General features: G+C 29.7%; 3 protein-coding genes across 3 annotated transcripts in view; 2 read left to right on the top strand and 1 right to left on the bottom strand.

Annotated features, from left to right (window-relative positions):
• The first annotated feature begins 27 nt into the window (after positions 1-27).
• LOC145947266 (uncharacterized) lies at positions 28-2,317 on the top strand. The gene is made up of 5 exons (XM_083057076.1): positions 28-563; positions 930-1,019; positions 1,152-1,420; positions 1,590-1,752; positions 1,919-2,317. Exons 1-5 carry the CDS (start codon positions 443-445, stop codon positions 2,155-2,157), a joined length of 882 nt encoding a protein of 293 aa, XP_082913202.1. The 5' UTR covers positions 28-442; the 3' UTR covers positions 2,158-2,317.
• Positions 2,318-5,137: 2,820 nt separating this feature from the next.
• The window catches only part of LOC145947271 (uncharacterized), a 101,592-nt gene continuing 91,502 nt past the window's right edge, over positions 5,138-15,227 (bottom strand). Inside the window, exons 3-6 of the mRNA XM_083057083.1 lie at positions 6,692-6,894; positions 6,382-6,564; positions 6,118-6,228; positions 5,138-5,695 (exon numbers count right to left, since the gene is read on the bottom strand). Coding sequence (XP_082913209.1) covers positions 5,532-5,695; positions 6,118-6,228; positions 6,382-6,564; positions 6,692-6,893 — 660 coding nt within the window. The 5' untranslated portion in view covers position 6,894 and the 3' untranslated portion in view covers positions 5,138-5,531. The remainder of the gene's footprint in view (positions 5,696-6,117; positions 6,229-6,381; positions 6,565-6,691; positions 6,895-15,227) is intronic.
• On the top strand, positions 11,216-14,959 carry LOC145947269 (uncharacterized). Its single transcript, XM_083057082.1, has 5 exons — positions 11,216-11,260; positions 13,597-13,799; positions 13,927-14,109; positions 14,263-14,373; positions 14,796-14,959. Exons 2-5 carry the CDS (start codon positions 13,598-13,600, stop codon positions 14,957-14,959), a joined length of 660 nt encoding a protein of 219 aa, XP_082913208.1. The 5' UTR covers positions 11,216-11,260; position 13,597.

Below are 15,227 nucleotides of genomic sequence, written 5' to 3'. Positions count from 1 at the left end.
ATTAATAATCATTGTTTCTGTCCAGCTGTAATTGTCGAGCTTGTCCTTATTCGGTTTTCTTTTGGTTTAAAAGGGCAAATGAGTAATAAATCGTTCTGCTTCCCGGAAGTACACACTCGATCGTTGAAAGCGAAACGAAATTGTAAAACATAATCTCACTCTCTCATTCACTACCACTGTTCACCGAGATGCATTGCATCTTCTCACATGCACTCTATGGGTGCTTTCCGATTCACGCATTATGCGCATAGATCGCATAGTGCATGAGAATCGTTTCTTTTCAGTGTAATGTGCATGAAGCGACAAAAAATCGTTTCATTTTACACAATGCGCGCAATACGTACGTATGCAGTCAAAAAATGTAAGATATATGAACATATTCCCTAGATTTATTTCACTTTAACGCGCATTAGCTGTTTCAAGTCCGAACGTGAGGCAGTTAATGCGCGTGCAAAGTTCAGTTCGGTCCATAATGGAATTTTCTGTACAATTGTTAAAAGAAGATACGGGAGAGATTGTTTCTCTCATATTAAATAAACAAGATTATGAAAGGGCAAGCAAAGGTAAGATTTATTTTATGTTTGTACAATATTTTTTATAAATACATGCAAATAAGTAATTACTTCATTTTTTACATTTTTTTATTTACATGTATAAAGAATAAATTAAAATATAAAAACTTTTAAGAATAATTTTTATAATTTAAATAATGACATTTCTTGAATGTATTATATAAACATCCCTAACAGCACACATGTCTGAAAGACGTTTGAAGAACATCCAGCGGTTATTTTACATCTTCTGGATTGTTATTAGAGATGTGTGTGCAATATGTATTGTATACTAAAAAAGCTTCTAATAGAACGTAGATACATATATGTATACAATACAATCTGTTTCTAAGTAAAATAAGACAAAGTCTTTTACAGATGAAAAGTTTCTACAAAGTTTAATTAAAAAACAACAAGGACAGGAAAATCAAGTTACAGCACCGAATATTGTAAATACAAGAAACTCAGGTAAGATATGTTTTCTGTAATAATTGAAATATATAATATGTACAAACATATACATATATATATATACATATATATATAATTTATTGATTTTGAAGCATATTTTATATTTTTCTATTATTTTATTATTTGTAGATACTTCAGAGAGTTATATTTGGGGTGATGATTCTGTACATTTATTACTAGAAGTTTACAGAAATAAACAAACTGAATTTTCACAAAACAAACGCCATAATAAAATTTGGGCTGAGATAGCAATTGAAATAAATAAAAAGAATTCATTGTTAAACGTAACAGGTTTACAATGCTCAACCAAAATTTCAGGTTTGAAAAGAACGTACAAAAATATTAAAGATCAAAATAAAAAATCAGGAAATTGCAGAAGTTCTTGGGCATTTTTTTCAGTTAGTATATTTATCTAAATATTAATTTTTTTATTAAACAATTCTGTCAGGCAATAAAATAATTTTACAATCTTATATTATCTCTATACAAACACATACACACAGATACAATATTCTTAATTTATTTTCAAATATTTTCTTCATTAACGAATAATTTCATGTACAATAGGTAATGGATTCTATATTCGGCGAGAAAGCATATATAGAACCTGTTGCTATTGCAAGTAGCGAAGGTCCTTCATCTTCCTGTTTACTGTTGAATTCTAAAAATAAAATACCATTTTCTTCATCTGAGGACGAACTTAATAAGTTTGATGTGGCAGCCAAAAAACGTAAATATTAAAACTTTTTATGAATGCAATAATTAACTGTTTTATTTTAATAATATTGTTCAATTTTTTATTATTATATATATATATATATATATATATACAATATAATATACGTAATAATTAATATTATAACAATTATAAATTGTATAAATATGTATATTTACAGCACCTGAAAAGAAAAGACGAGTTGAAATTTTAAACAACTACATGGACAATTTGAAAAATATTATGGAAGAAAGAGATAAAGAAAAACGAGAAGAAAAAGCTCAACGTGAAATAGAAAAACAAAAACGATATGAGAAAAAAATATTAGATAAACAGAAAATGCATGCAGATAAAATGGCAATGCATGGAGGCATGTTAGGATTATTAAAATCTTTAATTGAAAAAGATAAAGAAAATTAAAACAATACTATTTGATATATTTGTATTATAATAGGTATATTATAATACAATAGATTATATATATATGCATTATATATATATATATATATATATATATATATAATGCACGGAATATGTTTACCTTTCCATTATTTTATCAGCAAGCATTATTATAAATTTTTAATTTAAAAGAAATAATATATGTAAGTTGTTTTAGTTTATTTTAGTTTAGTTTGAGTATTACTAAATGTTATTACATATATATATCAGCATTATTTGAACCAAAGATTGCTGTTACAAAAGTGATGTGATATTATTTTATTTTATTATTCTCAACTATTTTTACTAAAAGAGCCGGTATTTCAATAACAGTTTAAATTTAGATTAAAGTTTTAATTCTGCATAAAGTTTAAACCTTGATCTAAGTTTAAACTATTATTGAAAAACTGGCCCTAAGAAGTGATACATATGATACATGTGTTATTTTAATTTATCGTCAAAATATTTTTAAGAAAGGTAGAAAATATAAATATAAAAGTTCAATTATTATTAAGTTTTTTATTATTTGAAATGTGATATCACAGTCGTTTAAATTACAAGTATTGTGTTTGTTATTACAAATATCTTATAATAATATATGATATAAATAAAAGAAAATTAAAAAGTCATATCTAATTTTGTAATCTAATTCTTAATCCATTCATAATTCTTTCTCTTTTTTCATTACCTAATATTGCATTATTTTCATAACAGGATTGTATTCTTTCATTACATCTGTCTATTAGAACATTCATTACATCACCTTTGGACGTACAAATATTATGCAATACGCAACATGCTATTATAAATTCGGGAATATGTTCTATTCCTAATAATGGTAGACAATCTAAGAGCATACGAAAACGGATTTTTAATAAGCCGAATGCACGTTCTATCACCATTCGTGTGGAAGACAAACAATAGTTATAATTATTTTCACGAAATGTTAAAAATCCATTATCTCGAAACGGTACCATGACATGACGATTAATTGCATATGCTGCATCCCCAATAATATGGGAGTCATTAGGAAAGTATTCATCAGGCCTTTCAATAAAATCTGATATAGGTGAGTTTCTAAAGACTCTGGCATCATGCACAGAGCCAACGTGTCCAGCGTAACAATGTGTAAATATGCAGTTTGAGTCGCATACAGCTTGTAATATAATAGAATAATCACCTTTTCTATTAATATATGACACTGAATCAATTTTAGGTGCACGTATTCTAATATGGCTTCCATCTATTGCACCGATAACATTTGGAAAACCAGATATCTTCTCAAAACCATTCATAACTTTAATAGCATGTTGATATTTAGGCCATTCAATCGCTCTAGGTGCCAAACAATAGAGAGCATAAATAACACGTCTTAGAGCTCTAAAAGCTGTAGCTTTTCCAATACCAAACTTTTCGCAAACAGATCTGAAACAGAATACAATAATAATATTCTAAATATTTGATCATTATCATTCTAATTACTAATAATGATAATGTTTATTTTCGATATTTATACATACCTATAGGAATCTGATGTTGACATATACCATAATGCAACAAGAAATTGAGTTTTTGCATCAATGGGTTTTCTACCACTTGCTCTATTAGTTGTTTTTAATATAGGACCAATTAACGATAAAATGCTTTCAAAGGTTTCTGGAAACATTCTGTAAAAATATATTTAATATATTTAATTGTATAATAAACTATAATAATAAATATATATTAGTATTCTGTTTGTATATTTATGAGTTAGAATTATAATATTTATAGAATTATTGAAAATTGCAGCACAAGTCATTTTTGTCCATTTTAAATTTAAATTAATATGAAAATAAATAAATTACAAATTTATTCATTGGGTGCTTTCCAGTAACGACACAGTGCGACACAGAGTATTCTACCTTTTTTCAATACCAATGAACAATAAAGATAGAATGATACTCCTGTGTCGCACTGTGTTGTTGCAAGAAAGCACCCATTATTTAGCCTTATTATACCTGAAATTTTCCTTGAATACATGTTTTGAATATCCGGGAATAACACTTTCTACATAATTGTCTATTTTAATCCGTCGTATAGCCTCTTCACGCAACTCTTCATTAAGTAATGTACTTAGCATTTGAAAATCACATAAAATATTAACTTCATCTTCGCTGTCTGATGAAGATGAAGATGATGATGATGAGGAAGATGATGATGATGAGGAAGATGATGATGTATCATCAAGAATATGATTTATAACTGGTAATATTTTTCTGACTGCCATGTGACTAAAAATTAAAATTTTATTTTTTAGATATATCTCATGCAAAAAAAGATAATTATTTACAAAAATATTTTACAAAGTATAAAAATACGAATTACAATTACATAAGTGTTTATATTTAATATATATATATTATATATATATATATATATATTATTACAGAAAACATATCTTACCTAATTTTCCTGCATTTACAATATTAGGTGTTGTAATTATTCACTTTTTCTGTTCTGTTATTTTTTAATTAAACTGCATAGAAAATTTTCATCTGTAAAGTCTTTTTACGTTCTCGGACAATAAGCAGCTAAATGCGCATAAAAGGATAAGAATCTAGGTTATATTTTTACAAATTTACTATCTCATACCTAATACACGCATTAGCGTGAAATGGAACGATTTTCTGTCGCTTCATGCGCATCATGCGTGAATCGGAAAGCACCCTATCACTCACATACGCGCAATCCCACGAATCGAATTATTTTCGGAATAATCGCAATTCTCTCCACGTGGCTCGCAACTGCCACGTGCCGCATTCCGCGTTCCGCGCAGCCGCCAACCACAGCGCCGCAACACACGGCCTCGCCGACTGCGACAGCACCAGGGCCATCGAACACGCCGATCGATATCGAAAAATCGATGACTATAGGTCGAACCTTTCCTACGCAAGGTCGATATTTTGTCACGTAGTAACAAAGTGGGCGGGAATGTTTAAAACGCTGAAAAGGAGTTGCGATATAGAGAATTAATAATCATTGTTTCTGTCCAGCTGTAATTGTCGAGCTTGTCCTTATTCGGTTTTCTTTTGGTTTAAAAGGGCAAATGAAAATGAGTAATAAATCGTCACGTCAGTTCTGTCAACAAAAACATCAAACAAAATAAATAGCTAACAGTCATCGCAACCGTCTCGCAGATATCGATATCACGAGAAACAAGCACGGCCGCATCACGTGGGCCTTTAAAGGCCAATCGATCGAGCGATCTAACTCCTCGCGCATGTCAGGAGCACGCGTACTCCGCGCAGACATGAGACGGCCAATTACACGCGGCGCCCTTGGGTCACCTCGACCAAGTTTTAAAACTATGAAAACTATTGGCGCTTTGCTATAGGGGAAGCTCCGTTGTCGAAACAATAAAAGGAGCTCAACCCGATCGCCGCCAGGCCTTTTTTGGCAATACCGCTTTCGCAACCGCATATCCGCTGAGTTATTATAACTGCTAAATTACCGCTCTCAATTGATACGATTTTGACATCTGAAAGAATTAATTGTTAGAAAAGTCATTAGTGTAATTATTGTAAATCTGTTTTCGTAAAATTAAACATTTCTTGTTACGTAACGTGGCTAATCTATTCTCTCCTGCTTTCCGTCGCTTCACTTTAGTCTTTTCTTCGCGCGCTCTCGAACAATTTGTTTTTATGAGCATACAAAAAAATACATACTTTTATTAATTACATCTTCGATATGAAAAACAAAATGTATATACTTGATTTCCAATACTGTCTAATTTAATTTAGTAGATACTTGAAATTTAAAGATAAAAAAAAGAAAAATTAAAAAAATTATAAGATGTTAATATTTAAATAATAAATTAATTACATATAACAATAAAATAAATAGATCTATATACATATATTATAATTAAATAAACTTGAACTATTTATTTTGTTAACTTACCTGTCATTTGTGGATGTTTTAGAAGGATGCTATTAGATTCTTCAGAGTATTCAGAGTCTTCAGAATTTTCATAATATTGTATCTTGGTCTTTTTTTTAACCATTTCGTCTTCTGAGAAAATAATTTTAAGTATGAATTAGTATATACTCTTTGTCAAATACACTACATTATATTATAGTGTATTTGACGAAGAATATACTTATGATATATGTATTAAACATTAATATTTACACAATAACTACAGAAATATTTGTTTATTGAAACCTTTTAATTGTTTTTGTTTTGTTGAGGAGCTGTTATTTTGGTCGCAATCATCACTGCTGTCACTGTCATACAGACGATTTTTTATCCTTTTTCTTTTTGTTTGATTCTCTATTTCTGAATTTAAATCGGATGCAGATGTGTATTCAGCTTTTTTAGTTTTTATTCTTGCTACATTGTAGTTATCTAAAATTATACAAATTAATGTTAAAACATTATAACAATCAATAGCAATAATATATATTTACTTCTAGAAAAATAATATTAATTTAAATATTTTTTAAAAATAAAGAAATAAAAAAATACTACGAACCATACGTGCTATTTCGGAACGTTTTAATATCGTAACATGGCCAACATGTATTTCGTTCCATGTTTTTTCGAATCGCTGCGATAATCTGCTCATATTTAAATGGAGGCCAATAACATTTGTTGTGTTCAATCCAGCCCGATGGTACTGCTTCAACAGTATTATCTGTTGAAAACTGAACTATTGTCCACGTTGGTTTCTCCATCCTATATAGATAAATATAAAAACGAAAGTACACATTTTTTGACGATTGTGAAATCTAACTATTAAAAATATTTGATATTTTCAGCAAAAAAACTAATAATTGATCAATATTATTTATAAATAACAAACGCAGATTATACATTAAGATATAAAATAGTAGGGAAAATATTGTATATATAATTATTATAAATTATTACATCTAATCTGTCCAATTATAATTATGTAATAATAACTAACAACAAGTAGTGCTAATAATAACATATATGTACTAAAGTAATAAAAGATTTAAAACAGATTAACAAATATTTCTGATACTAAAACAAAAATATTTTTCAATAACTTTGAAAGATAATAAAAATATTTTTGTTCTTTATTATATTGTTTTTATGATTTTGTGAAAATTATAATATAAAATGGAATAAACAAATAAAATAATATAAACTAAACTAATTTTGTATATTTTGAATTTTAGGTAATAGCAATAAATTTTAAATCTTATCTATAATTCAGCATGTAATAAAGGAAAAACAACGTATGTATTTTTCTTTTTCAACATTCTAACACACTTATGCGCAACTTGGTCCAAATTCCAAGTCTGTAAATTGCCTAAATTACAGACTTCATAAATGTTTAATTTTGAAGATTTGCAGGGTTTAGTATAAAAATCTTTAAGGGTCTTATATTTTTTTGCAAGTACAATAATATTCTCGTTAGAAGCAGCAAAATTGAGGATAACTATAATACTTCCATCTAATAAACAACAACAATTATCAGGTTCTTTATTTGTTAATATAAATTTTTCAAACACAATTTTACTAAATTGATTATAATTGTGACAATTAATAAGTGGACCATTGCAATGCGGATTTAAAAGTTGAGGTTTATGTTGTCTTATTTTTAGATTAGGATTTATATAATTATTTTGTTCACTTATCCGGCAAACAATTTGCTCCAAAGGCTTATCATTTTTACGAATCATTTTTAAAATTGATTGCATATAATTCTCAAATGGAAAAGCACTGAATTGTTGTAGTGGTCCGAATTTTTTTACGTCATCACAAAAATGTAATAAATTATGTGTATTATGCGATGCATTTTCTTTACCGTACAAAATAATTAATGATTCAACGTAATATCGTAATAACAATGTTGCATAATCTAAATATAGTTCAATATACTTTGAATTTGATAAGATAGTAGCAGCTACGTGTAATGTTACAAAATTTAAATATTTATCGCGACTTAATACAGTTTTTAATACAACTGGCCCAGTATATAATAAAAATGTTCTATATTCAGTAGCTTTCCATCTTTTGCTTTCTAATATTGATCTTGGTTTTCTACTAAACTCATATGATATGTTATATCTTTGCTTTTCTAAAAACGTTGATATTATAGATTGTTGTTGCGATGATAATTTAGCACGAGAGAGATATTTTCCATGGCACCATAACGAAACTATTTTTTTAACTTCTCCTAGAAAAAGTAAATGCATTGGATCTGATGGAAAATCCGACACTATATCTATATTTGGAATTAATTCTAATATCGATGTACCTGTATGATGATCTGGCTGTGATTTTAATCTAAATTTTTTGTCTGTTTTTGCATTTAAAATTTCTAAATACGGAAAGCATACTCTATTTAAATAATATTCGCCTTTAGCTTCACACTTTGTACATGAATAATAACCTGAATGACCTTTTGTATATTTTATAAAAGATAGAGCTGGTACATCACAAATAAAAGCTTTAATTTTAAATGGATATATTATTCCGTTAACTGTTATACCATGCGTAATTAAATCTTGAGCTTTATTTTAAAAAGATTCTAAAAATTTATTAGCATCTTTAGGGTTTTCATACCCATGATAAATTCCAATAATACCAACATTGTTGTAATTGTTAGATAAACTACGAGGGTTGTCTGAAAAGTTTCCGACCTCAACATGAAGATGGCAGCACTCGTAAACATAAGTTGGGGAATGTGTTTGCGCATGCTTTGAAAGGTACTCACCAAAATTTCTGCCATTTTGGACGCGCAGTTGTTGTTTGACAATCATTTGAGTGAGTCGATGTATTTTTGTGAAAATGGAAAAAATCGAGTATCGAGCTGTCATTAAATATTTGTTTTTGAAAGGCAATACGCCTACGCAAATCAAAGACGAGTTGGACGCTGTGTACGGAGACTCTGCACCATCATTTACCACCGTGAAATTTTGGGCTGCTGAATTTAAACGTGGCCGTACCAGCTTGGGTGACGATGAACGTTCGGGACGTCCAAAAACTGCAACCACTGACGATAATATCGCTCAAGTTCACCAAATGGTGCTAGACAACCGTCGAATTAAAGTTAGAGAGATAGCAGAGGCTATGAACATGTCCAAAGAACGTGTTTGTCACATATTGAATCAAGATTTAGGCATGAGAAAGCTGTCCGCGCGTTGGGTGCCGCGTTTGCTCACTTTGAACCAAAAACGTGTTCGAATGAACATTTCCAACGCTCTGTTGGCGCAGTTTAGGCGCAATAAATCAGAGTTTTGGCGCCGATTAATTACTGTAGATGAAACTTGGATACACCATTATACTCCAGAAACAAAAACACAGTCAAAACAGTGGACTGCGAAGGGGGAATCGGCTCCAAAAAAAGCAAAGGTTGTTCCTTCGGCTGGGAAAGTGATGGCAACTGTTTTCTGGGATAGTCATGGAGTTATCTTAATCGATTATCTTCAAAAAGGAAAAACCATTACAGGAGCATACTACGCATCAGTACTTGACAAGCTGAAGGCAGAAATTGCGGAAAAACGGCCACATTTGCAGAAAAAATAATTTTGTTTCACCAAGACAATGCGCCGTCTCACACCTCAGCGGTTGCCATAGCGAAAATCCACGAATTACGGTTTGAACTGCTTGACCACCCTCCTTACTCACCAGATCTAACCCCAAGCGACTTTTTTTTTCCCTAAGCTAAAAGTTGCGCTCGGAGGACAGAGATTTTCGTCGAATGAGGAGGCCATCACCTTCGTAAACAATTATTTTGCAGAGAAAGACGCCGAGTACTATTTGGACGGGTTGAAGAGATGGGAGCATCGCTGGGAGAAGTGTATAGACTTACAAGAAGACTATGTAGAAAAATAAAAATTAATTTGAAGAAAAAATGTCTTGTATCTTTGTTAGGTCGGAAACTTTTCAGACAACCCTCGTACATAAAATAGGGTAAACTTGACTCCCTGAACATTTAGACAAAGGCAAACCGTCAATATTTACGATAATTTTGATTATCTCAAAATCTTTAAAAAAATGCGATGTTTCTGCAAGTTTCTCTATGCAATAATTAATTCCAAAATGATAATAGCGTCCTGGTTCAACATTCTTTGCATTTACTTTTCTCACAGTACCCAGATAGCACAGGACGTCCTATGGACGTCCATTTTATGTCCCTTTTACGTCCGCACGTCCATGGACATAAAATGGACGTCCATTGTACATCCGATTTCGGACATCCATCAGTGACTTAAATATGGACGTCCACTGGCCGTTCGAGTTCGGACATTATTTGGACATCCATAAGACGCGTTTGAATTAAGACCGACGGACGTCCAATGGACGTTCATAGGACGTCTGTTTTTTTACTAATATGTAAAAAATTAATTAATAATTAATTTTCCAAAAATATTAAGTAATTTTTAAAAAATATTAAACATACATTGGTTTATATCACGCTCTCCCCCCACTTTATCCGCTTATGCGCGAACGGCTGCACGATTTCTCACTGAACAAATTAGTATATTTCTTTAACGCGCATGAGCGAGAGAAGCTCCGATTCCGCCGACTCGTCGTCTCGCCTTATCGCGGAACTCGCAATCTCCTGCTCGTTCTCTACATTTCATTTCTTGTTTTTTCTAATTAATTAATTTTCTGCGCGCATTTCGAGAATAAAACGGTAAGTAAATATTGTTAAAATTGTATATGAATATAATATAGCTTTGATTAAAAATGAAAAATAAAATTGGGTTAACATTATTTAAGGTTATAATTACGTTCCAAAACGTCCTCTTCGAGGAAAATTTTACTTAAAAAACTATAGTGTATGTACGTTACGTGCATTATAGATTTTCAGTAAAATTTTCCTCGAAGAAGACGTTTTGGAACGTAACCTAAGTATAGGGGTTTTTCCAGTTTTATCACCGGTTGGTGAATTAACGCCTTCAACCTCGTATTGAGGTTATATGACGTTAACCTAAGTATATGCATTTAATAAGGTGTTTATTTTGTGTGTAGATATATACAATACATAGATTGTACCGGTCTAGTGCCATGCTTATTCTTTTTATTATATTAAAATCGAGGAACTCATCGTAATAAAACGGTAAAGTAGATCTGTGATTTAAATTGTACATGAATATGTAATGGCTTTGATTAAAGATCAGAAATGAAATAGGATTGTGTGTGACTAAATGAATACATATATATAATATAAAGTTGGATTTTTATTTGGTAGATACACAAATTGTACCGTTCAGATCTCTTTCTTTTAACTGGGGAGTTATTAAGCACATATTAACTGAAGAGTTATTAAGCAGTTATTACTTTATTAGGTACTGTGAGAAAAGTAAATCCAAAGGATGTTGAACCAGGACGCTATTATCATTTTGGAATTAATTATTGCATAGAGAAACTTGCAGAAACATCGCATTTTTTAAAAGATTTAGAGATAATCGAAATTATCGTAAATATTGACGGTTTGCCTTTGTCTAAATGTTCAGGGAGTCAAGTTTACCCTATTTTATGTAGTTTATCTAACAATTACAACAATGTTGGTATTATTGGAATTTATCATGGGTATGAAAACCCTAAAGATGCTAATAAATTTTTAGAATCTTTTGTAAATGAAGCTCAAGATTTAATTACGCATGGTATAACAGTTAACGGAATAATATATCCATTTAAAATTAAAGCTTTTATTTGTGATGTACCAGCTCTATCTTTTATAAAATATACAAAAGGTCATTCAAGTTATTATTCATGTACAAAGTGTGAAGCTAAAGGCGAATATTATTTAAATAGAGTATGCTTTCCGTATTTAGAAATTTTAAATGCAAAAACAGACAAAAAATTTAGATTAAAATCACAGCCAGATCATCATACAGGTACATCGATATTAGAATTAATTCCAAATATAGATATAGTGTCTGATTTTCCATCAGATCCAATGCATTTACTTTTTCTAGGAGAAGTTAAAAAAATAGTTTCGTTATGGTGCCATGGAAAATATCTCTCTCGTGCTAAATTATCATCGCAACAACAATCTATAATATCAACGTTTTTAGAAAAGCAAAGATATAACATATCATATGAGTTTAGTAGAAAACCAAGATCAATATTAGAAAGCAAAAGATGGAAAGCTACTGAATATAGAACATTTTTATTATATACTGGGCCAGTTGTATTAAAAACTGTATTAAGTCGCGATAAATATTTAAATTTTGTAACATTACACGTAGCTGCTACTATCTTATCAAATTCAAAGTATATTGAACTATATTTAGATTATGCAACATTGTTATTACGATATTACGTTGAATCATTAATTATTTTGTACGGTAAAGAAAATGCATCGCATAATACACATAATTTATTACATCTTTGTGATGACGTAAAAAAATTCGGACCACTACAACAATTCAGTGCTTTTCCATTTGAGAATTATATGCAATCAATTTTAAAAATGATTCGTAAAAATGATAAGCCTTTGGAGCAAATTGTTTGCCGGATAAGTGAACAAAATAATTATATAAATCCTAATCTAAAAATAAGACAACATAAACCTCAACTTTTAAATCCGCATTGCAATGGTCCACTTATTAATTGTCACAATTATAATCAATTTAGTAAAATTGTGTTTGAAAAATTTATATTAACAAATAAAGAACCTGATAATTGTTGTTGTTTATTAGATGGAAGTATTATAGTTATCCTCAATTTTGCTGCTTCTAACGAGAATATTATTGTACTTGCAAAAAAATATAAGACCCTTAAAGATTTTTATACTAAACCCTGCAAATCTTCAAAATTAAACATTTATGAAGTCTGTAATTTAGGCAATTTACAGACTTGGAATTTGGACCAAGTTGCGCATAAGTGTGTTAGAATGTTGAAAAAGAAAAATACATACGTTGTTTTTCCTTTATTACATGCTGAATTATAGATAAGATTTAAAATTTATTGCTATTACCTAAAATTCAAAATATACAAAATTAGTTTAGTTTATATTATTTTATTTGTTTATTCCATTTTATATTATAATTTTCACAAAATCATAAAAACAATATAATAAAGAACAAAAATATTTTTATTATCTTTCAAAGTTATTGAAAAATATTTTTGTTTTAGTATCAGAAATATTTGTTAATCTGTTTTAAATCTTTTATTACTTTAGTACATATATGTTATTATTAGCACTACTTGTTGTTAGTTATTATTACATAATTATAATTGGACAGATTAGATGTAATAATTTATAATAATTATATATACAATATTTTCCCTACTATTTTATATCTTAATGTATAATCTGCGTTTGTTATTTATAAATAATATTGATCAATTATTAGTTTTTTTGCTGAAAATATCAAATATTTTTAATAGTTAGATTTCACAATCGTCAAAAAATGTGTACTTTTGTTTTTATATTTATCTATATAGGATGGAGAAACCAACGTGGACAATAGTTCAGTTTTCAACAGATAATACTGTTGAAGCAGTACCATCGGGCTGGATTGAACACAACAAATGTTATTGGCCTCCATTTAAATATGAGCAGATTATCGCAGCGATTCGAAAAAACATGGAACGAAATACATGTTGGCCATGTTACGATATTAAAACGTTCCGAAATAGCACGTATGGTTAGTAGTATTTTTTTATTTCTTTATTTTTAAAAAATATTTAAATTAATATTATTTTTCTAGAAGTAAATATATATTATTGCTATTGATCGTTATAATGTTTTAACATTAATTTGTATAATTTTAGATAACTACAATGTAGCAAGAATAAAAACTAAAAAAGCTGAATACACATCTGCATCCGATTTAAATTCAGAAATAGAGAATCAAACAAAAAGAAAAAGGATAAAAAATCGTCTGTATGACAGTGACAGCAGTGATGATTGCGACCAAAATAACAGCTCCTCAACAAAACAAAAACAATTAAAAGGTTTCAATAAACAAATATTTCTGTAGTTATTGTGTAAATATTAATGTTTAATACATATATCATAAGTATATTCTTCGTCAAATACACTATAATATAATGTAGTGTATTTGACAAAGAGTATATACTAATTCATACTTAAAATTATTTTCTCAGAAGACGAAATGGTTAAAAAAAAGACCAAGATACAATATTATGAAAATTCTGAAGACTCTGAATACTCTGAAGAATCTAATAGCATCCTTCTAAAACATCCACAAATGACAGGTAAGTTAACAAAATAAATAGTTCAAGTTTATTTAATTATAATATATGTATATAGATCTATTTATTTTATTGTTATATGTAATTAATTTATTATTTAAATATTAACATCTTATAATTTTTTTAATTTTTCTTTTTTTTATCTTTAAATTTCAAGTATCTACTAAATTAAATTAGACAGTATTGGAAATCAAGTATATACATTTTGTTTTTCATATCGAAGATGTAATTAATAAAAGTATGTATTTTTTTGTATGCTCATAAAAACAAATTGTTCGAGAGCGCGCGAAGAAAAGACTAAAGTGAAGCGACGGAAAGCAGGAGAGAATAGATTAGCCACGTTACGTAACAAGAAATGTTTAATTTTACGAAAACAGATTTACAATAATTACACTAATGACTTTTCTAACAATTAATTCTTTCAGATGTCAAAATCGTATCAATTGAGAGCGGTAATTTAGCAGTTATAATAACTCAGCGGATATGCGGTTGCGAAAGCGGTATTGCCAAAAAAGGCCTGGCGGCGATCGGGTTGAGCTCCTTTTATTGTTTCGACAACGGAGCTTCCCCTATAGCAAAGCGCCAATAGTTTTCATAGTTTTAAAACTTGGTCGAGGTGACCCAAGGGCGCCGCGTGTAATTGGCCGTCTCATGTCTGCGCGGAGTACGCGTGCTCCTGACATGCGCGAGGAGTTAGATCGCTCGATCGATTGGCCTTTAAAGGCCCACGTGATGCGGCCGTGCTTGTTTCTCGTGATATCGATATCTGCGAGACGGTTGCGATGACTGTTAGCTATTTATTTTGTTTGATGTTTTTGTTGACAGAACTGACGTGACGATTTATTACTCATTTTCAT

Source organism: Prenolepis imparis, unplaced genomic scaffold (genome assembly GCF_030444845.1).
Source record: "Prenolepis imparis isolate NDT839.2.m4 unplaced genomic scaffold, iyPreImpa1.0 SCAF_59, whole genome shotgun sequence".
In the NCBI taxonomy this organism is placed as follows: Eukaryota; Metazoa; Arthropoda; class Insecta; order Hymenoptera; family Formicidae; genus Prenolepis; species Prenolepis imparis.
This window is presented reverse-complemented; position numbering and strand designations above follow the sequence as displayed.